Raw genomic sequence first — 24,110 nt, 5'->3', positions numbered from 1 at the left:
ACTTCTGGAGAATCTAGCGTGTCCTCTGTTACATGTTTGGCCTCCATTTTGAACTACAGCTCTGGCATGTGACCAGTGGCATAACACAACTTGAGGAGGCCCCCCTGCAGAGTACCCTGCGGGGGCCCCTTCCCCTGGACCCAGTCAGGGGCCTGCCGCTCATGCACAGTGTACTGTGCGGACAGGGCCCCGTAGAGCTCTCCCTCCCCCTGGCACTGTGGGGGCGGGGAGGGGCCTTTCTTACACCACTGCACGTGACCTGGACCACTTGGCAACACTGGAAAACATACATTTGACGTGAAATGGCGAAAATGGACTTAGGCTAAGAGGCCTCAAAGAGTGCACATTTTGTAACAAAATTATTTATGTCGAACGGGAAGTCGCATTAATGTTGATGTGCACGGTGGTTTGGCGAGGGTGCAACAACCAAGAAACAAGCATTTTTCAATGCAACGGGTCTCGCATTTGCTTGAGTTAGAGCTATTAGCATTGTAAAGAAAAAAACACAGCGCGATCGCGCTATGTAAAATGCAGCGCGATGGCGCTGCGTGGAAAATAAACAGATAAAGTAGTCTGGACCCCAGGCTGAAAACATGGAGCCTCGTATGTTTTTAGTAGTTTACCGGTGCTGTGTAGGTGGGCTAAACACCGGAAAAGGCATGACGTATGCATGCCTTTCACAAATGAAAGCAAGCGGATTTTAAAAAGGCAAGCCCATGAACCAATGAAAGTGACTGATGTGACATGGGCGTGGTTGGAAGCCCAAAGAGAGATTACAGAATGGGGCGGAGCGCTTTGCGCTCACCCATAAAAAGGACTGCGGTGCCATGCTGTGTAAGCCAGGTCATATACCTGCAATGAAAAGGGTAGTTTGAGTACACTTTAAAGCTAACAAGCTAAGGCAGAGTTAGAATGGTTTGTCATACAAAGAAAAACTTAAGGGTGCAATCTCAAGTGGACGTAATCAAATGGGAGATTGGTAGTACTGTGGTACGTACATTAACATTGCCAAATTAAAAGGTATTGTCTTGTGTTTGTTGTATGAATAGTTTTGTTCTCTGGGGTAGTGAATTGGTAGAGCAGAAAGAGTTCCCAGTTTTGCTGCCTGGATTGTCAGAACCCCAGACAAAATTACATATTACTGCTTACTCACTCCCTCTTCTAAACATAAATAAACCATTTGTTGCAGCATGATACCCTCTTATGGTGGTATTTTCAGCACTTCCCTTGAGTCCCCTTGATGAAGTGGTGGCCTTAGCAGTTTCTAGATTAAAAGTCTTCGAAAGAGTTGCCCAGTCTGGAATTTTTTTATACCGCCTTGGGATTACTATCTCTAAAGACAGGGTCATGATTAGAGTGATGGCGGTATTACAGTGTCTCCTACTTTGATTCAAAGAAACAAAACAATGGTAACAAAGTTAGGACAAATACAGGAGTGCATAGTCCACAAGAAAACAGACCTGATTCACAAAGGCAACTTACACTTTTGACTGATTTACACTATTGAGAAAGTTTTATACTTTTTGCCTATTTACAAAATCTTAGTGTCAATTTGTTAGAAAAGTGTAACCCCCAAAATAAAGGGCCTTGAGTAATTTACACTTTTAAATAAGTGTACTACTTTCTGGCACAAAATCTGAGTGTAAATGAACTCCAAAAGTGTAACTTACTCTTGGATTTTGTGAACAGTCAAAAACTAGTAAACTTACTCAGAAGTGTCGGTTACTCAAAAGTGTGAGTTGCATTTATGAGTCAAACCCACTAGATTCTAAATTTTTTAAAAAAGAGCTAAATCAGATGGACCAGGTGTATCTATGCCTGCTAACAAAACCAATACATTTCTGAAAAAGAAAAGAGGAGCTATCAATAGTGCAGGAGGTGCAGTGACACCAGGGCACAGTTAACCCAATTACCAGTTGTTTTTATCTACAAAGCTAGGGAATGAAAGGGCCAATATCTTTGCTTTCCTTGTGGTCTAAGGCTCATGATCTGCACCACCGAGGAGAGAAACAAAAGTGCATGGTGTTGCGGTGGTGGGAAAAATACCACCATATATGCTTCTCCCTACCTTGTTTGTCTGGCGGTAGAGGTGCCGCCAGGCCGCTCATGTGCTTCCCCTGCAACTCTGATGGTGACAGCCCGCTGCATTCCAGCCGCTTCTGCCGGAGGACGGCATCTCTGCCAAGACAAAAAGCATCCGTAATTACAACTGTGCGCGACAACAGCATTCTCAAACACGCAACATTGCGGCATTTACAAACAAAAGTAGGGGAGAGACCAGCGTATTGCCATTACCAGTTTTATGGGAAATAACAAGCAGGAATCCATGTTTCTATGTGAACACAGTCAGCAGTGGGAAAAGGTAAGGGTTAGTTGTAGCACCTTTGTTCATAACAATTGTTTATACTTTGATGCAAAATGGTAAATGCTCACTAAATCAGAAAACATCTATCACTAGGTGCTTTAAATTTAAACGGTGTAGGGCCTGATTTATTTATTGGCGGATGGGTTACTCTGTCACAACGGTGACGGTATCCCTTCCACTAAAATCTAAAATGCATATGATATAATGCTTCCATTTTCTTACGATAATGGCATTACTCCTAGTCCTACTCCCTCGCCTTCCTTTTAACCAATGAGGCCTCCCGCCTCCCCCCTAGACCCTCCCTTCCCCTTTCAAAAAACCCCCCCACCCTTATCCCCTCCAGTACAAAAACCAAGCCCAAGCCGCAACTCGGACAGTCCGTACCGGGAGGGTGGGAGGGAACGGAAAAGGAAGGCGAGGGAGTAGGACTAGGAGTAATGCCATTATCGTAAGAAAATGGAAGCATTACCTCCCGTCCCTCCCTCGCCTTCCTTTTAACCAATGAGACATAGCAAGAAAAACACACAGGAGACGGACATCGAGTTGCAAGACCCTTATTTAATATCCTGCACCAAGAACATCCCAAACAGTATCTCATAGAGGATAAGACCCGGTGACCAAACACCGACTCCAAACCACCCAAGTCCGACAGCCTATAATGACGCACAAACGCCGAAGGAGAAGCCCAAGTGGCGGCCCTGCAAATATCCACCACTGAAGTCCCCTGAAGCTCTGCCACCGTCGCCGCCATGCCTCTGGAAGACCTCCCCTGAATCCCTAGAGGAGGAACCACCTCTTTCAAGGAATAGGCCAACAGAATCAAAGATCGAACCCACCGACTCAAGGAAGCCGTGGAAGGTTTCTCACCTTAGCGCGCCGGACCAAAAGTAACAAACAGAGAATCCCCTGTACGAAAAGGAGCCACCACCCGCAGATACTCCAACAAAACCCTACGTACATCCAACGAATGCAAACGGACCTCCTCCCCTGATGAGGGATCCGGACAAAATGAAGGAAGGATGACCGCCTGCCTGGAATGGAACGAAGAATTGACTTTTGGAATAAAGGAAGGCACCGGAACCAGAACCACCCTACCGGGAAAAACGTACAAAAAAGGAAAGGAACATGCCAATGCCCCCAATTCCCCCAACCGACGAGCCGAAGTAATGGTGACCAAAAAGAACGTCTTCAAAGATAGACGTCGCAAATCACAGTCCCCCAATGGGTCAAAAGGGGCCCCCGTCAACACATCCAAAACCAAGGACAGATCCCATGAGGGAAAAGAACGTACCGGGCGAGGAAATAAATTAATAAGCCCCTGAAAAAATCCAGGCATCAATCGCCCTTCAACTTGAAGATTACGCCACGGTCCCTAAATGCCCGAATAGCCGCCCACAGTACCCGAAGAGAAGCCACTGACAACCCTAAACGAGCACCGTCCTGCAGGAACTGCATCACCTCAAAGAGAGAAGCGCAGGAAGGATCCAACTCACGACTTAAGCACCAAGATGAAAACACCTTCCACTGTCTACCATAAGAAAGCAAAGTTGAACGTCTCCATGAAGCCAGCAAGGTAGAACTCAAAGCCACTGGCACCTAACAGAAACGCCCTGAATAGTTGAAACGGAGGGAACGCATATAAAAAGGCCCTGCGGCCAAGGACATGACATCCCGTCCACCTCCCATGCTTGGGGACACCGAAACCGGGAGCAGAAGCACCCCACTATCGCATTCTCTACTGACGCAAACACATCCAGCACTGGAAGACCCCAAAGCCGAACCAGATGCCGAAAACAGAGACCTCCGGAGAGAGAAAAGTTGAGAGGAAGGAAACACTCTGCTCAGTAGATCCGCCCGAACATTTACCACTCTCGCCGAATGACATAGGCCACGGCCACTAAGACGTCTGTGCGAACCAGAACTGCCAATCCCCTCAGGGAATCCTGGAAATGGACCAGAGCCAGGAATATAGCCCGCAATTCTCGCCAATTAGATGACCGACTCGCCTCCCGAGGGGACCAAAACCCCCGAATCTGAGCTGACCCCATCCATGCCCCCCAACCGGAGAGGCTGGCATCCGTCGTCACCACCACGGGTCTCAGAGGTGACAAAGACACCCCTACCCTCAGGTGGTCTGCATCCAACCACCACTGCAACTCTCTGTGAATCAATCCGAACCCTGGAACCCCGTCCCTCAGAGAACCGGACCCTGGAGCCCACCGACTCAAGAACCACGTCACCAAGCACAGGGGATGGAAACGTGCCCAAGAACCCCAAAATATCACTGACGCCAAATGTGCAGTGGCAACCACAGAAGAGCTCGGGGAGCAGACAGTAACCATACCTTCGTTACCAAAGCCTGGAGAGCATCCAACCTATTTTCGGACACAGTCACCAACCCTAGAATAGGCTGAAACCGAGCCCCTAGAAAAACCAGATCCTGGGACGGCACATGATTACCCCCAATTGATCAAAAACCCGTGTTATTGCAGGACCCCCAGAACTTGGGCCACCTGCCTTTGCAAAAGGTCTCGTGAATGGGCATGAATCAAAATGTCGTCTAGATAAGGGTGCAGAAACACCCCTTCTGAATGAAGCAAAGCCACTAGAGGAGCCAGCACTTTCGTGAAAATTCGGGGAGAAGATTTCAGACCGAAAGGCAGAACGCAAAACTGGAAATGATCCTGCCCCACAGCAAACCTCAGGAACTTTTGAGAGGACCATGCCCCCGGTACGTGTGGGTAAGCATCCTGCAGATCCAGTGACACCAGAAAATCCCCTTGCCTGACCAATGGAAAAATAGTCCGAATGGACAGCATGCGGAAATGCACTGTCCTGATCCAGGTATTCACCTCCTTCAGATTGAGCACCGGTGGAAATCCCCCTGAAACTTTCCGCACAAGAAACAAGACCGCATAAGTGCCCTGACCTCGGTCCTCTAGCGGAACGTGGGAAATGGCCCCCATGACCAGTAAGTCCCGCACTCCGTCCCATAATGCTCCACTCCAAGACCCCTCTGAAGGCAGAGGTGTGGGATGCACCCTGGAATCTGGAGGAACCGCCACAAAATCTATGACATAACCATTGGTCACCATGTCTAGTACCCAATGATCGTTTACACTGGCCTCCCAAGCTGAAAGAAAGTGACACAGTCATCCCCCAACCGGCCCTCTGCCAGGCCCACAGCGAATGCCAGGACCCCTTCTTGAAACCACCCCGGGTCCCAGGAGTAGACTTCTTAGGTGAAAAACGCGGATGAAAACGCCTTTTCCTAAACGAAAAGGATTTAGCAACCCTAGTAGGAGAAGAACTGGAATGCTTCTTCCACCCTTTACTTACATTCCAAAACACTACCCTACATATAGGACCCTGGTCCTCCCCTAACAGGGCTCCACCAAACCCTAAAAAGGTTACAATCCTTGTAAAAATCCAAAAAACCACGGGCAGAACGCCCGTCCTACCTGACCAGCATCCAAAAATTGAAGTTCCTCGGTCCTCGCGGCTCCGCGGCGCGGAAACCCGGAAACTAACGCCCCAGCCACAGAGGGCCGGCTGACCCCGTCAGCCGGCCCCCAGTACACGCCTCTCGAGCAGCCATGCCGTTCGCTCAAGACGTGACCCAGCCGTAGCACTCCTCGCGGAGCACCGCGTCCCGAGGAGTGCCTCCATCGACGACCTCCAGGCCCCGCCGTGCAGGTAAGAAAGGGAAAGAAAAACGTCTAGCGTGGGCTAGACAAAAGAACAGGAGGGGATAAGGGTGGGGGGGGGTTTTGAAAGGGGAAGGGAGGGTCTAGGGGGGAGGGGGGAGGCCTCATTGGTTAAAAGGAAGGCGAGGGAGGGACGGGAGGTAATGGGACTTAGATTTCGGAGGACGGGATGTCCGTCACCTTTGTGACAGAGTAACTTGTCTGCCAATATCTAAATCAGGCCCTATTTAATAAATGAATTTGTGTACAGTGCAGGTAGATATATAAATGAAGGAAGCTCGTAGTCGTTCCAACTTTACAGCTGAGGCTCAATGAGTTAAAGGATTTCCTCACATTCACAAGCCCTGAAAAAGTTCCATTCGATCGGTCCTCCTGCCAAATAGCTTCCTAATGAAATAGTTTCCTATGTTCTCTTTTAGAGGACATTTGCCTGTTTTGTATGATAAACACCAGCACACCAATTTGCTAGTTCATTTACCCTGCCAGGTAACAAAATGAGAGTGAATTTACCAATGTGGAAGGGAGGCTAGAGAATAAAGGAATTTATTATATAGGGGTGGGCGGAATTGACAGAGTTTCATTCCACAGAATTCCGTGGAATAGCATTATAATTCCAAACGATTCCGCAGAATTCCGTGACGGGGTGGAGTGGGCATTAGGTGCTATTTTTCTTAGAGCAAATGCATCCTCAGGTTCAAATATGGTGCAAGGATGTATTTTGTGCTAAGAACAAAATGCACCCAAACACCAATCATGCCCTAACATACCCTGCCGTGATTATACTGCAGAGTATGGAAGCGCGCCATCACCGAGTGGGATGGAGAGATTTCTAAGCTTTAGAATCCACTGCATATCACTCTGCAGTGCATACTCCTCAGCACCCTTACATGCTCTGCAGTAATGCTGAGGGGGATGCACGGCAGCAATATCTAAACAGGGCGGGAAGAGAGAGCAGTCCATCTATGTTTAAAAGCCACAGAAGTGGGTCCCATCCTGTTTAGAGATCACTGCAGTGCATAGCCCTCAGCACCCTTACATACTCTGCAGGGATTACTGCAGAATATGTGGGGGAGCGAAGTTTATGCAGTTCCACTGCAGGGCCGCAAGAGGGAGCAGTCCCTCTGTGTTTAAAACCACTGCAGATTAAATTATAATCTGCAGTGATTTTTAAATATAGAGGGACTGATCCTTCTTCCAGCCCTGTTTTAAGAACAATAACCCCTGCAAATTAATTCCACCAGTGGAGAGGTGGAATTCATCACTGAGTCCCGTGTTACAAAAGTAATGCAGAATTTCTAACTTTCCCCAATTCCACCTGTAGAATTAAAAATTCCTCCAAAGGCCCATATACCATTCCGTGCACACTTTAACTGGCACAGATTCCTATTACCTTAGTTGCAGGGAAGTACATTACTTATTGTAAAACAAATATTCCAACCTCTTCAAGAGCCCGAGGGAGAACCCATATTCCAAGGGAACTACGGTGAGGAAGAAACCGATGATGAAGCATGCCTCCTCAGTGGGTGAGGGACATCATTCTTTTTCGGGGAACACACAGTGATGAGAAGACCACAGTGGATTTATTTTTTGTGTCGTGATGTCATAGCAAGCTGGCTCTGCACAGAGCCCAGTGCCTGTTTATTTGCACTTGAGGTGTCCAAAGTTCAAACATATAACATGTAATCTCTTCAAGTTATTGCATGAACATTAGACAGAACAAGTCAGAAAGGTAAAAAGGAAGTCTCAGTTCACTTTTTCAGACTTGTCTTTTCAAAGTTCATTTAAAGACATCTAAATGACTTATAAACACATGGTCGATTCTGCATGGTCCCATCATGATAAGTCCCCTGGCATCTGTTCGATAAACGGGTAACAAAATATTTCAGCCACTAACAAAGGTCACAGCGCACTGGCGTAACAAAGGCACCCACAGACCCCGTTGTGCGTAGGGGGTCCCTGAGCTCCAGCCGGCTCGGCACTGTGCACGGACCCCTGGGTCTGGGGGTTGGAGGGGCAGAGGAGGGGTCCATGTTCTTTGCAAGCGGTCCCTCATGTTTCGTTACACCACTGTCACAGCGTAGGTAATCCACCCGATTGACATTGAGAGAGAACCCTTGTCTGCTGAGTGAAATCTCCCATGGTTATGGCCTTCCACTTCCCAAGTGAGCAGGTATGGCGTGTCCCAAAACAGGGTACAGTCATCACAGCAGACTCCATTCACCATGGAAGTAAGTTGAAACGCCAGGAGACACAGAATTTATACCAAGAGCTCAGACCAGGATGGCCTCTCTTGTACAGGCATTTAAAGGGAGAGTGGGTCCACGGTGGAGTAACAAGGAGGTCAGGCTAGGGGTATTTACAACACGCATGACTCAATTGACTCAATCCCTTTACAGTCGCTAATGCTTCCCACTACCTCCTTTCAACACGGTATGGTCTAGTCCAAAACATGAACATCAACTAGCGGTAAATTAAATGTCACAGGCTTTTACTTGTCTCAATAAAGATGGCAGAGGTCTGTCCCTCTCACAGAACAAGGCCTATCAATAGACATCATTTACACATTCTCAATGTCTGTAATCCTGGTGAGAGGGTTCCAGTCAGAAGGTACTGGGCTCTGAGGTCCTTGTGCCCCCCTTTTGTGCACCCCTAAATTGGGAACCAAGTACCTCATTTAACACTTGATTCTCGGGGTAATGTCGCAAAGCAGTCACAGGCTTATTCAAGGGGTGTGCTGTGGGCTAGACACTCAGAACTCAGCAACAAATAACATTTAATAAATCGATGTCCAGTCAGTGCTTTCACTTTTTACTTTTAGTCAATACCATGCACAGATTAACACATTTTTAGACTGGCAGGGGGAAATGGCTGTGGAGACCCCTCTAGTGGCTTCAGAACCCTCATGGAGGGCACAACGAAGGAAGGTCACACAGGTCAAGTAACCCGGTAAGTGTAACACGCTAGGAGGTGTCTGGCAGGCCTATAACCCCTAAATGTAGACTGGTCTCCGTAAGACAGAGGAACCTTGAGTGGTTAGCCGCAAAGATGAGGAGTTTGTTATCAGAACGTCAGGCCTACTGGCTTTGGGACAGGGTCTCCATATACATCTACAGCAGAACATAAGCCCCTTAATTAAAACCAACATTTTAAGTCTTATTATTCTACTTTGTATAAAGTTGCCTAAAAACGATGGTGGACCTCCAACACAAAGTCCCGGTTTCTAGAGAGGTTGAAATGATGGCAAACCTCTTCCGGGTCACTCTTTCTAGTGACCCAGGAGACTTTCATTGTATGGAGCTTCTTGAATCCAATTGTGGGTCCAGTACTGCTCCTGGATGGCTCCAGCCAGGAGCTGTAAAAGAGATCAGGAAGTGCCCTCCAGTCCTAGCTCCTGGCAATCCCCATAGCCTTGGGTATGAGTGCAGCAGCACCCCATGGTCCCCACTACACTCTGTGCCAGTGCTTCCAAGGCCCCATAGCCCCATGGCCACTTGCAGGGAGCCTCTGTGTCCTGCAGAAGTCAGTGAGACTTTCTCCAGGGGGACCCATCAGAGGACCAGTTCACAGAGGAAACAGAGCTCTCTCCTTCAGGGTGCCCCAGCAAATCCACCCTCTACTGTCCACCAGAGGGAGTGGGGAGGTCAGTGCCACTGACCTTGTAGACAGAGTCCGGAGAATTAATGAAATAAAAGCCCAGAGTCCACTCTTCACAAGCTGGTTCTTCTTGGCAAGCTGTTTCTTCCATTTTCTGTAGTTTTCTCTTCTTTCAGAATTTCTGCCCCCACGAGGGAGTTTAAGTGTGGAGGTTTTTAGGAGATGAACATCCTTACCCAATCCGGAGATGGCGCACTGCCCCCCACCCGACACATTTTCTTGGGGCAGTCCACAGACAGGGCCCAATCCTGCACAGTATTTTGGGATGTTTGAATATGGCAGAATCAGGTGGTGGTCTGAAAGACCTCTACCAGGCGCATGTCGCATCCCCCCACCTGACAAAGCAAAATAGTTTGTTTCCTGTAGATCTTCAAATGGAATCCCTGGTATGACTGGCGCCAGAGTTCTGCCTGGTCCTCATTTGCCCCTTTGAGAAGAACATTCCCAGGTTTGTGAATATGTGAATATAATTTAATTACCTAATGGAGATTGCTCCCCTGTATGCTTCCTCTAGCAGGTGAAAGCTAATTCCCTCCAAATGTGTCTTTTGTCCAGTGGGGAGGCTTTAAACTGCTAGTGGATTAGAAGAATAACTAATTCTGCTCAGCAGGGTAGCTGAAATGTGAATAGCCTTAGTACTGGTCGAGGGAAATATGATAAATATCAGAGTAGATCTAAACAGCATGAATCATAATTAATAATGAATATTCTATATGCTCCTGGGGCAATTTAAAAGGCAGGAACAATCATATCAATCACTTATGTAAGATGAGCCAATCCAAAATTAAATTTCTTGTGCAATTTTTCACCAAATATTTTAAAACATTTATACACCGCAGGCTTACACTCCAGTCAAAAAGAAGGGGCTACATAATTGTAGATGCCTAATTAAATTACAAGCACTGCACAAGCCATCACCAATTTGTTTTGTATCCCATCCCTAGGTACCATGCTGAATCAGACATCCTTCCTTGCTCATCCTGCACGCCTGGACCCACTTCCTCACAAAGGATTCGCCACCATTTCATAGCTGCCAGGAGAGCAACTGAGCAGCACAACCTCCCAGCCCTGCTAGTGAAGCCAGGATCTCAGCAAAGTGCGGAGTGGACACTTGGGGCCATGTGTGCGAACACATTTTCCCATTGACACAGAATGGGAAAAACCCTTCGGTACATCTGGCCCTTGGATACATATTGTGCTATGTATTTTAAGAAACACTCAATCTTCTCCTGCTGGTCACCCACGTGATGTTGTGATTCAATTGAAGGCAAGGAAGCAGAAAGATTCCTGTAATTCTTCATTAACTTACCAGCTGGATGCAGGTATAAATTAATTCCTTCTGTATCTTTAGTTGTAAAGCACATAGTCGAATTATGTTTGCAGATGTGATTTTATGATCTAAAATATATAGTGATTATGGATGTCTCCCTATTAGCTGCCACTAGTTAATTGATGTTAAAATTGGGTATTCAATTTAGGAGATAGGGGACATGGCTTATTAAATGGTCCACAACTGCTTTGATGGGAAAAACAACACTCATGGTGGACAAAACACCACAAGACGGTGTTATATAATGGGACAAAAATCCACCTACTTCCGTAGCTTAAAAGGTGAGGGCACATTTCATTAGGCAGGCTTGATGGTGCCTCTGCGCTTCTGAGCTTTAGTATTGTCCAGATAGCATCAGTTCTGGAAGATAGCTGTATGCAGACAGTCAGTGAATGTGCAATACACTGACTGGCAATTCTTTATATCTTCCAACATCATTATCTGCAAAACTATAAAACATCCCCACGTTAAGAGGGGAACTGGAGTGCAAGGGGATGCCAGATCAGCGTACAGTGACTAAGGCCTGTTTGGCATGCATTAGGGCAGTGGTTCCCAACCTGTGGTCCGGGGACCCGTGGGGGTCCCCGAAGCCTCCTCAGGGGGTCCGCGACTGCTTAGAAAATTAAATAATATTAGCAGATTAGGTCTGCAGATTTTAGCAATGACTCAGTGGGGGGTTACAGTAATGATAATGTGGGGGTCCACAGAAGTCAAAAGGTTGGGAACCACTGCATTAGGGCACAGCAAAGGCCAACAACAAGACCATCCATAAACAAAAATCTATGGAGGTACACTTGGGAAAGATGGGATTTCTTACACCCCGAGATATAGGCAACTACTTGCATTGTGTAGATTCCAAATGTGGCTTGATGAACGAGACCAAATATGGTAATTTCAGATATGACCAGAAACCACAGACAGGGTGGGCATCGCCGGGCATAGGCTTCTTGAAAAACCTACCCTGTAGAGTCTCAAGCCTGCCCAGAGCAGCACACGAGGGGCCGGCAGTGGCACAGGGTTTTGGATGCATTTTGATTGCAGAAATGTAAATAGCCGGTGGCTCTGGCCAGCATCTCCTAGTGTACGAGAGGAGTGCCAGGGAGGCAGGCCTACAGCTTCTCTAGCCAGATGTACAAACGTTAGTGCAGTGCTTAATTTGTAAATAAAAATGTGCCAGTGCCCCAAGTTCCCATCTTAAACATGTGCGAGCACGGAACACTGAGGCAGCGTAATGCTGAAGCCATCTCGGGCCTCTTCAATCCATTTACAGCCACTCCCTGCCCCTTCAGCTCACTCTTGCAGCTTTCTACTTTCTCCCTTTGTGACGCTTTTTCGTTTTTTTTTTCCTCCGTCTTTCCCATATGTCTCTTTTGCTCGCAGTAAACGCTTGAGGCAGAAGAATAAGCCCCGGCCCTCAAAAATATGTGCTGCTGCTGTGCACCGGAAACAACAAGCACAAATTAAGCACTGCTGGTACCTACTTGGAACAGCCCAGCCAAGCTCCCCCGGTCCATGCGCAATGTGCTGCCCCAGTCCAGTTTTTTTTTTCTTTTAATTCTGGGAATTGTAGGTTTGTTCATTTTATTATAAAACACGACTACAAGTCCCAGAAATCAAAGGGAAAAATACTGGACTGGAGCAGCACATCACGCGTTGGCCTGGGAAGCTTGGCAGCTGTGTCACAAACAGCAGACTCGTTTCACATTGGGTGTCATGCAGTCCAGACAGGAAGGGCTGTGGCTCAGTCCTGGTCTGGGCCAACCCTGCAGTGCCGGACACAGGCCTCCAGCCAAAGCGCTCAGAAGTGCAGTCACCCGTCCACAGTACACCCCTCTCGTGGCGTTCACCTCACAGCGGTTCCCAACCAGAAACCTCGCTTTCCAGAAATCTTTTCCGTTTCTACGTACTTGAAACATGAAAAGAATCTCGTATTTCACATTCTGGAAATTAAATCAGAAACCGAGGTATGTTAAATAAACAATAAAAATGATTTTTTTTAAAACAACAAAACATGCAATCCTGGAAGCAGAGAAAAGTCAATGCTTTTGAAAAAAATATGAATGAAAGGAAGCAGATTGTGTGATCCTGGGCTTCTCCCGCGAGCAGCAGCCGGGCTGGCTTCGGGCAGTTTTGGGTTATTTATCTGAAGATTAAAGCATCTCTGTGAGCCAGGCCGGCTCCTCCGGCAGTTCCGAAGACGACCAGGCGTCGCTTCTTCGAATATTTGAAGAATAAGTGCGCTTTGCCGAGTAATCTGTGATTTTTGTACAAAAGAGTGCGTCTTCCATCGCAGCATCAGTGACTGGCTCAGACTGGGGAAGGCCACATGATAAAGGCCTGCGCTGGCTTAGGACTGAGCTCTGTGACTGAATTTACGCGCCTGAGGCGTCTAAAGTGAATTCATTGAACTCGATATTTCACTGTTTTAGGGCTTGACTTTTAGACAGCTGTGCAGGGTTTGCACCGCTCAGTTACTGAGCTGTGCTGTCTAAAATAAATCAGGAAAATGTGGGTTAAATGAATGAAGCACACAGAAGGTGAATGCCTGTAATAAGTCTACCCACTGACAGTCGCTCACTAATTTGCATATATTTGAGTCCAAGCTAAGGTGCACGACAGGCAAAAGAGCGATTGGAATCAATCGCTCTTTTGCCTATCGTGCACCTTAGCTTGGACTGAAATATATGCAAATTAGTATAAATTCTGTTCCCATAGGAACAGTACAGCCCGAACTGAAAGGTCCTCCCTGATTCAGAACACAAGCAACCAAGGACCAGTTTCACCCTGATGGGGCCCAGTGGCATACCTCGAGCGACCCCATCCCCCCTGGTCCCAATCAGGGGCCTGCACCCCGTGAACAGTATGCTGTGCTGAGGGGGCCACCTGGAGTTTGGGTTTTGGCGTAACAAAGCCCCACCCTTGCAGGGGCTGAGGGACCTTTGTTACGTCACTGATTGGGCCTCTTCAGTCAATTGCAACCTGGTGAACACAGGATTTGTGTCTGGGCATACCCGTGGCCCCTAAGAGCATTACATGAAAAACACAAAAGGTGGCAGGAGAAATGCTGACAATAAGTGTAGCCACTGGCAGTTACTCGGGTGGCATTCCAATCCATCAGTCTTTTGTTCACCATACCACCTCAGACGTCCTCCATTCCAAAAACATGACTGCAAAATCCGTGGTTCGAGTAACAAAAATACCATTTACACCAATGAAAATAACTTTTTTAGTTAGACCTCCATCGTCAACGAATGATTCAGTTAATATTTGTGACGAAGAAATGACAACTTCTTTAAGTCTAAAACATTTGATATTATACCTGCTTTTAAAGTCTCATCATTTCCAGGTTCCAATTATGGGGAGTTAATAACTTGCATGGGAAAAAATATGAAAGTCAGTAAAAGGGTGTGGTGCGAGGCAGGATCCCTTGCAGACCTTCAGTCTTTAAGAGGCAAAGTCCTGCAGGTTCATGTGCAGCAGATGTACTAGAGCTAGGTAAAGGGACATGATGAGGAAACCAGGGTAATTCACATTCTCACTCTGAATGTTTGTTCTTCTGGTTTACAAAAGGTCCAGAAAGATCTTGATTGAAGCAATCCCTAACAATGCCTTGGACCATGAGTCGCGTTGAAGCAGCGGTTCTCACAGGTTTGACTCATCACACTTGGTGCATTGCAATCGCTATGATGGGGACGTTTTCATGTAAAAAATCGGGGTCACCTCAACGCAAGGCAGTGCTTAATTTGTGCTTGTTGTTTCCGGTGCTGAGCAGCGGCACTTATTTTTGAGGGCCGGGGCTTATTCTTCTGCCTCAAGCATTTGCTGCGAGCAAAAGACATATGGGACAGACGGAGGAAGAGAAAAACGAAAAAAAGTCACAAAGTGAGAAAGTAGAAAGCTGCAAGAGTGAGCTGCAGGGGCAGGGAGTGGCTGTAAATGGATTGAAGAGGTCCGAGATTGCTTCAGGACTACGCTGCCTCAGTATTCCGTGCTCACACATTTAATTGCAGCAGCCACATGTTTAAGAGGAGGGCTTTGGGCATCAGCACCTTTTTATTTACAAATTAAGCACTGAGGGAAGGGATCATAATCTTTACGCCAACTACACAAATGGTCAGGTTGAGAAGTTCAGAATGAGAGGGGAGAATGGGTGGTGCAAAAACACTGATAGATGACCAGAATATTATTATTAATAATATTATTTGTAAAGTGTGGCTGTTACCTCAGGAGGTATCTTGGTGCCGGGACATGGAAGCAAATATAATAAGGTGAGGAATATAATGGTGGAAGAGGAAAGGGCGAGTGGGTGAAGAGTATCCATCAGTATCTAAGAGAGTGAATTGACAGCACTGAGGCGGGCAGCACACCTAACAAAGGTTCCTCTAATGACAGCAGGCGCAAGCTCCAGACAGCACGACTCAATTGGCTGGCACACATGGTATGTCCATCTGGGACTTGATCTGAAGAGGTCTGTTGTGGCTGCATGACATCACCAAAAAAAACTAAATGGATTAAATAAGTAAGGCTTAGTCAGAATCCAGCAGCAGCGACTCTTGTTTATAAAAAGCCACACAGGAAGAATAAATGCTTCATTGCTGAGGGGGCACCCTGACCAGCTACAAACATTCAGCGAGTGGTTCCCAAGATTGTTCACCTCAGGCGAAGAAGGGCGCAATTCAGATTTATAGTTTCAATACTGATTATGTTAACTTTGTTTCTTATCTCTTGGATTTTCCTTCTTTGGTAAAAGACACCACTCCTAATCAAGGAATCATTTGTTAAATTAGGAAACGCCCCCATACAGCCAATCCAGCAGCAGAGGGCGCTCCTTCTCTTACCTGGCAGCCAACGCTTGGAACGACCTTCCCCTGAAGCTTAGGAACGCAGCATTGGTCTGGGAATTCAGGAAAGGACTCGAGACATGGCCGTTCGAATAAGCAGAGCACTGCAAAGCAGCTAGCAACTCCAGCGCCTTGAGACCCTCCTGGGTAATTTGCTACACTTTATAAATCCTGATTGATTGAGGAAAAGGGCGAGCTGAAGAGTAATCTTCTCTGTCACAGCACTAATTCATCTCAAAGTACCCATCCGTTAGGGGTGATAATGTGGACAAGGAAAGAGATTCAACTTTAGCAAACACATCTCAGACACAGAGAGGCAAGTCAAGAAGAGGGGGGATGATAAATCACTGCCAGGAACGTGAGCGAGAGGTGGAGTAAAACAAAATGGCAAAGTAATAAAGAGCGAGAGTGGAACAAGAAAGGTGACGACTAGGATACAAAGACGAGAACCCAACTAGAGGGGGTAGCACAACCATTGGTGGTCATTCAACCATAAACAGCCACCTCTCCGGATCAACCTGTTGTATTGATTACCTAATCTCAGTCCACAGGGGCCAGAAACCACCACATGGCAAAGATTGGTGCAGGGGAAGCCCAACTAGAGTAATGAATTTCTGGGAGCATCCACGGCTGGACTTCCTCAACAACCGCATACCTCACAGTCCTTGCATGAAAACACTTTCCATTCATAGGAGGTCCAGAAAAAGACAGACCGAGAGGCGCAGCTCCAGATGTGAACATTAATGACCACTCCAGCACATACACTGATGATACGGGGAAACCTGGTCTCAGGCTTGAAGTAGTTAGTGTAAGCACAGAAACAACTGCAACCCATGAAAAACGTGTTCATTCTAAACAAGACAAACCTATGATACCTTTCTTAGTAAATTTCCCTTCTTCAATAACTATCTGTTGATTACTACTGACAAACATCTGCCCCTCTAGGAACCCCAACACACCTCTACCCCAGACAGTTGTGTTTAGTAACCCAGGTATCTTTTGTGTTGTACTAAAGTGACTTATTCAGTATTTTTGGCACTAGGCAAAACCATATTACAATATAAGTTGAATCCTGTGGCAGAGTAGGGATACTAGGCTTCTCCTGTCCTCTCACTTTTCAACTGTTCGCCCAACCCTCGACTGTCCTTGTTCTCCAACTCTGGCCTCAATTTCCATCTCTCGTGGTCCTCCCTGAGCAACCACAAAGGCCTTTTCAGTTCTGGGGTACTTCTTGTCCAGCAGGAGTGAAGGACATCTCCTCCACCATGCATTGCCCAATCTCTAAGGACACTGGGCCAGATGTAAAAAGCTTTTTTTAGGTTGCAAGCAGTCCGATTCGCAGAATTGGGATGTTTGTGACCAGGAAAAAAGCATTTTTAATTGTACAAAGGCCCTATTTGTAATTCGGTAACCTATTAAGGAATTGCAAAGTGGGTTTGTGAGTTGGTATTAGGGATGTTTAGGGTGTTCCTTCCTAATACCAAATCACAGTGGTATGTGTGAATGTTTTTCAACTGACATGCAGTCTCAAAACAATTGTATTTTACTGCATACTTCAAGTAGGGGGTAACCAGTTCGCAAATGGAAAGGGGCCCCCAGAAGGTCTGTAAACACATGCCCACTATTAAAAAATTAAAATAACTTTTCATTTTTCTTTTTGAAACACATGCCATACCAACATACTGCATTTAAAAAAAATTGCTTTATTGAAAAGCAATAACAAACATGGTGGTCTGCTGACCCCAGCAGCCACCAATCCTGTGATTTTTGCGATTCCCAATGGGTCGCAAAGCAAGACCTACCTCATGAATATTAATGAGGTAGGTCTATCTGCAACTGAAAGCAACTCACACAACGTGTTAAACACACATTGGTACATGGCGTTTGCCATTACGAAATAGCAAATCACAAACAAATCACTATTTGGTAACCACAAACCTAAATCCACGTACATCTGGCCAATTTTTCCTTGCTTTTCCAGGACGGACACTCCGCCTCAGCCTTCTAGTGTAGCCTAGCCTCTAGCCTTGCACTAAGCTTTGGCAACAAAAATAAACATACAAATAGAAGCAAAGGCTAGAGTTAGCATGAAAGCAGTGCCAGGATTAGTCTGAGCGGCTTGGACTGCTGCTCAGACAGTTTCTCCAGCCCAGCTGTTAAACACAGCCGGGCTGGAGAAACCTAAGTGTGCATGTGTGTTTGGCTGGCCTCAAATACATGCGCACTTAGGGGCACTTTCCCCTTCTCCCCCTCCCACCTCCCGTGGCCTAGCCCTGCCCCTCCCTGCACAGCTGGCCAGAAGCATAAAAATAAAATTATAGTAAACTATTGTCTTATTTTTCTTCTTCTGGCTCAGCCAGTGGGGCGACGCTCCTTCGCCTTAGCAAAGGAGCCGCCCCTGAAATCATCTAAGATATAGCTCATGTGATGTCACTTCCTGTGGTGTTACCATGAAGTCAAAGTTTTTGTGATCTCTCTTGTGCACCCCTAATGATTTTGATGAGATATCATAGGCTGAACCTATTTTTGACTTATGACACTACGACTCAAAGGTGAAGAAAACTTTCTATAATTAAACCAGAGATCTGGGCTCCAGCCCCAGATTCTCCACTTGAGCACATTGTGTGATCTTGGGAGAACCATGTCATCCGTTTTTCCCTTAGTCCACTTATTTCCATAAATTGTGGGAGCTTAGAAACACGTTTGCCCTTTGTTTTAGGTGCTGTGGATATAGCAAGAAATGTACACATTGAGCATAGCACTGACGTTCCAATCTCTTATTAGGGAAAAATGTAAAACACCAATGTCCGCAGATAAAAATGACCATTTCTGAATCCCAGCGCATCTGTAAAAACACAACAGTGAGTGTATTGCTGTCCTCCACCTACCACAACAGCAATACATCTTCTGAAATACTATCAAAAGTAGAACAAAGCAAACACAGGTACAAATGAAAACAAGGCTTTAGATTGATGATGTTGTTCCTTCTGTACATCCATTGCAGATGACATTTTTATTCAGCTTCCCAGCCCATTAAGCAGCAGAGAGGCTGCCTGTCGGGAATCTGCTGTTAATTTATAGCAGTGGAGGAGCTGCTACAGTTTCTTGGCTCTGGGTCTGCATCAGCCGTCTGCAGAGATAGGAGTGAGATCCCGAGCGCCACCTGGTGGAATAACATGCAGCAACCTACCATTAAAGCCAGGGGTACTAGATTGTTTGGGATTCTGATGTATCTGCTTTTCCACATAATTATGATTTGCTAAACTTGCCACATAAAAATCTCCTGCTGCATCATTTGCAGATTTTAACAAAAAAAGTTGTGTTTAGCTCAAGCGATTCAAAAATGACTAAAACAGGCCAGACATGTCGCTGCACAGAGACAGGCCCTTTTCCTACGTTAACTGGTCACCTTCTAGTGTCTGATTGTTGTATTTAGGTATAAAACTGATACTAATGAGGTCAAACGTTTGTACAAATAGTGATAACATAAAATTCCAAAATAATTAAGTAATACTGCCACAATATGTGCTGCATCATGCCTCATATTTTTGCTAGGTCTGGGCAGAACTTGTGGAGATTCACTCTGTGTAATTCCCCGGAGTTACACAAAAACTCCACAAGATTCTGTGTAGTTCCGCGAGCGGGGGGAATCAGGCACGTCACGTTGATTCTTAGTGCCGGAAACTTCTTCCACGCTGTAAAATCAACATGAACAACACCACGAAACGTGCCAGAGGGCACTGCTTCTTTCTGCTACTTGAGTAGATTTTCTTCTCGAACAGCGACTTTCTCAACGTGAACGGTCGTGGCTTGCCATGACTGCATGTGTTGAAAATCTCACCAGGAAGCATTCTAGCACCCAAAAACCACACTAGAGAATGCAAATTCTCACTCACGCTCGTCAACCTGAAGTTGGCGGGCCATAAACAAGAAAATACTCTGTTACGCGGCGGCTGGCAGAGTTTTGCCATAACGCTGTGCTCCAAGTGGAGCACTGAGTGGGCAAAACTCTGCAAACTCTTCCGACAGAGTGGAAATTTTCACCCACCCCTAATTTTTGCCTGTTCACACTGCATAATTTAGTCAACCCTGCTGCATATTTTGTTCCACCTCTGCCAGATCATTCCGTAGCACTAACTAAAGCCCTCTCGATGCACTGAGCTGCAAAGATCAAACACGAATACAAGATCTGTCAACTCAGACAGTGCCACTGTATATCATATGATATCGCACACTTCACATTTCCACCCGGTGAAGCACCAATGTCACACACTGAGCACAAGTTAAGCTGGAATCTACTACACAGAGTAGGATTCAGCTCGCGTGTGAATTCTCTGCACTTCTGAAATCCATTCCGTATTTTGAAACAACCCTCCAAGTGGGAAGATGGCTTCAGAATCCTGTTATAGGTTATTTGGGGAGGATCCCCAGACCCTTTAATGCACCTCCATGATTATGAGGGTCTCAAAATCCCACCTTCACTCAAGGCAGCTCCCCGAAACCCTGCCTCTTCATTCACACGGTGGTAATATTTCAAAGGTTGGTGGGTCTGACAGACGCAGACTAGCAAATGGCAATGGAAATTTTGTTACCACCCACAAGGTAGTCAACTTTAGGAAACTCCCACACACCCAGGACCTGGCTCACACTTAAAGCTACCTTGCGCAAGTTATAAAGAAAATGGGGGAAGTGTCCCAATTTGTGTTTTTTTCGGATGTGTGCAGAGATGAGGCGCAATTTACTAAATGACGTAAACCGGGGAGAGGGCCAAAACCTTAGGCCTCCCTAGCGGTGGCGTAACACGGAGATATTTTAATTTCTTCTTCTTGTTTCCTCTTTCTATGTGTGCTGCATTCTGCAGGACACGCAGGGTGCCTGTGTTGGCACTAGGCAGCCAATTGTGCTCCAGCGCAGGCGGAAAGTACAGGAATGCGCCGTATTTGAGAAATCAGTACATTCAGCCCTTTTACATTGGCCCAGGTGAGAGCGCCAAGAAGACTTGTGGCACTTCCTTAATCCAATGTTGTAAATATGCCCCATTGTACACGGGTAACTCAAGCAGCACTTCATTCCATTTTTTTCCCTCCAAGAAATTCTAATTCTGTTGTGAATAAGTTCTTGAGTTCACTTTTGCTCTGACTTTGACGCCTAATCTTTGGGGTTTCAATTTTGCTTAAAACTACCTCAACCGTGCAGAATGTAAACGTGCAATGAATAGATTTTCATACAAAGAGTGGAAATAAGCCATTTAAAAAACGGAGAGGAAAACCGCTTTCCGGTTGTGAAGAGCGGTCTATTGAGAAACAGAAGGAAGGAAGCGAAGAGCTGCCAATCACGCACACCTGCACCATTATGGAAGTAAGACGTAGCGGCCAGAAGACTCCAGGCGCTGGCTTTAACAATATTTACTCGCAAAGAAGAGCAGTGGGGAGGGATTGCATCCCTCTCGTCTCCCAGGGCTGCACAGGTCCAGGTTCTCATCCACAGGCCGGCGCCTTAAGACAGAGAAGGAGCCGGCGATCACACAGCTCGGCTGCGGGTCTGCGCGGCATCAAGGCGCCAAGCAGTGCATGCAATGCAGCCCGGAGCTTGTCCTCACTAGACCCTAACTCTGGGCCACAGAGGAGGTAAGAGTCTGAAATGGACCAGAATCCGCTATCTCGAGAGAAACAATGCTCCTCGAACAGCCTTGCACGTTGCACAAGGTGCATGCGGGCACCGTGGCCGGAGAGGCTGTGGGCTGAGAACAGCCCTGGAAATGGCCAGTGTGTGTGAAAACACCACGCCAGGGGAATCCCTGGGCCTTGAGCAGCCCTGGACATGGTGCGAGGTGCCAACCCTGGGCCTTGAGCAGCCCTGGACATGGTACGCGGCGTCTGCGAGCACTGTGCTATGGGAAACCATGGGCCTAGAGCAGCCCTGGACATGGTGCGAGGTGTCTGCAAGCACTATGCCATGGGAAACCATGGGCCTAGAGCAGCCCTGGACATGGTACAAGGTCTCTGCAAGCACCACGTCAGGGGAATCCCTGGGCCTTGAGCAGCCCTGGACATGGCACAAGGTGTCTGCAAGCACTATGCCATGGGAAACCCTGGGCCTAGAGCAGCCCTGGACAAGGTACGAGGTGCCTGCAAGCACCACGCCAGGGAAACCATGGGCCTAGGGCTGCCCTGGCATGGTCCAGAGTGCATTCAAGCACTTTGCCAAGAGAAACCACGGTCCTGGAGCAACCCTGCACATGGCCCCAGCTGCATGCCAGCACAATGGCTGGAGAGGCTTTGGGCCGAGAAGGGTGCTGGAAATGGTCCAGGGTGCATGCAGTTCCATGCAAGGGGGAAACATGGGGCCAGGGCTGCCCTGGACATGGTATCGAGTGCCTGCAAGCACCATGCCAGGGGAAACCATAGACCTGGAGCAGTCCTGGACATGATCTGTGTACATGCAAGTGACACGCCAGGGGAAAACATGGGCCTAGAGCATCCCTTGCCCTTGATATGGTACATGGTGCATGCAGGCACCATCCCAGGATAAACTGAGACCTGAAGGCAGCCTTGGAAATGTGCCTTGGGCTGCCCTGGGCAAGGTACAGGGTGCATACAGCTCCATGCCAGGGGAAGCCAATGGCCTGGAGCATCCCTGGATATGGTACATAGTGCCTGGGAGAAACCATAAACTGAGAGCAGCCCTGGACATGGGCCAGGGTAGACTCAAGACACTGCAGGAGAGCCTGAGTCTCGAGAACAGCCCAGGAAGTGGGCCCTGGATGCACTCCCCTCCGGCTCCTTGATGACTTTGTTTTATTTATTAGAACACTTTGCCCTCTAGTCACAGAATGCTCTAAAAGCCTTATAACACTCCTTCGGCTCGGGCCTTTAACACTAGAGGGGGCCCTTAATGGCCGGTATAGCCCGCTACGGCGGGCTTTAAGGCTATAATGATACACAAAAATACAGAAACACATATATATTGTAATTAGAACATTGGAATGTTGAGCGCTTCATTGACGACAATGGAGTGTTCTGGGCTTCTAATAGTCGGTAAAAGCCCGGAGCTTCAACATTCCAATGTTTGGCTTTCACAGCTGTCGCTGTGAACAAAGGCCTCACGGAGCCCGAGGGGATTTCAAGAGGGCCTTTTATGGCGGGTATAGCCCACTACGGTGGGCTATAAGCTATTAGTTCATGTACAAACATATTCAAAAATCAACTTTTTAATTGTAATTGGAAGGACAAGCTTTTCACAATTTAGTTTTATTTCTAAAAGATAAAGCAATATGGTAGACTATAGCAGAGCATTTTTTATTGCCCCTTTTACATAATCTGTTTTTGTTTGGCCTCAATTGAGGACACCTGTCAGCCATACTTTATTTGCCATAATTGTGGTGCTCCCAAGGTCAGGCAATAGCACCTTAATTATTAGCTTCAATTTCAGATTTCTTCACATTTATAGTGTTTTAAAAGATTCTTTTTGCATTTTGTTTTTTTTAAAATAGATTTATCTTTAATTAATCTGCTAATAATATTTAATTTTCTGACCAGATACAGACCACATTACTAGGAGTTGTGAAGCTCCAGAGGTTCGCAGACTTAGGGTTACTAACCACTGGCTTTAAACAACCCTAAAAATTGGATACAGCGCACTCAAGCACAATTTCAGACAGAATATGGGCCTAATACAACTCTAGAAATGGAATAGAGTGCTCTCATGCACAATTTTAGGCAGGATATGGGCCTAATACAGCTCTAGAAATGGAATACAGTGCTCTCAAGAACCATTTCAGGCAGAATATGGGCATAATACAACTCTAGAAATGGAATACAGTGCACTCAAGCACAATATCTTGCAGAATATGGGCCTAATACAGCTCTAGAAATGGAATACAGTGCACTCAAGCACAATATCTTGCAGAATATGGGCCTAATACAGCTCTAGAAATGGAATACAGTGCACTCAAGCACAATATCTTGCAGAATATGGGCCTAATACAGCTCTAGAAATGGAATACAGTGCCCCCAAGCACAATTTCAGGCAGAATATGGGCCTAATACAGCTCTAGAAACGGAATACAGTGCTCTCAAGCGCAATTTCAGGCGGAATATGGGCCTAATACAGCTCTAGAAATGAAATACAGTGCAGTCAAGCACAATTTCAGGCAGAATATGGGCCTAATACAACTCTAGAAACGGAATACAGTGCACTCAAGCGCAATTTTG

General features: G+C 46.7%; 1 protein-coding gene across 3 annotated transcripts in view; it reads right to left on the bottom strand.

Annotated features, from left to right (window-relative positions):
- PDE2A (phosphodiesterase 2A) overlaps positions 1–24,110 on the bottom strand; it is a 1,588,440-nt gene that overhangs the window by 333,473 nt on the left and 1,230,857 nt on the right. For all 3 annotated transcript variants that reach the window (XM_069203789.1, XM_069203788.1, XM_069203790.1), the window contains one exon: positions 2,069–2,178. In XM_069203789.1, the coding sequence (XP_069059890.1) occupies positions 2,069–2,178 (110 nt within the window). The remainder of the gene's footprint in view (positions 1–2,068; positions 2,179–24,110) is intronic.

This window comes from Pleurodeles waltl, chromosome 8, assembly GCF_031143425.1.
Source record: "Pleurodeles waltl isolate 20211129_DDA chromosome 8, aPleWal1.hap1.20221129, whole genome shotgun sequence".
Taxonomy (NCBI): Eukaryota; Metazoa; Chordata; class Amphibia; order Caudata; family Salamandridae; genus Pleurodeles; species Pleurodeles waltl.
The sequence above is the reverse complement of the archived record's forward strand: the minus strand, read 5'-3'. Positions and strand labels throughout refer to the sequence as shown.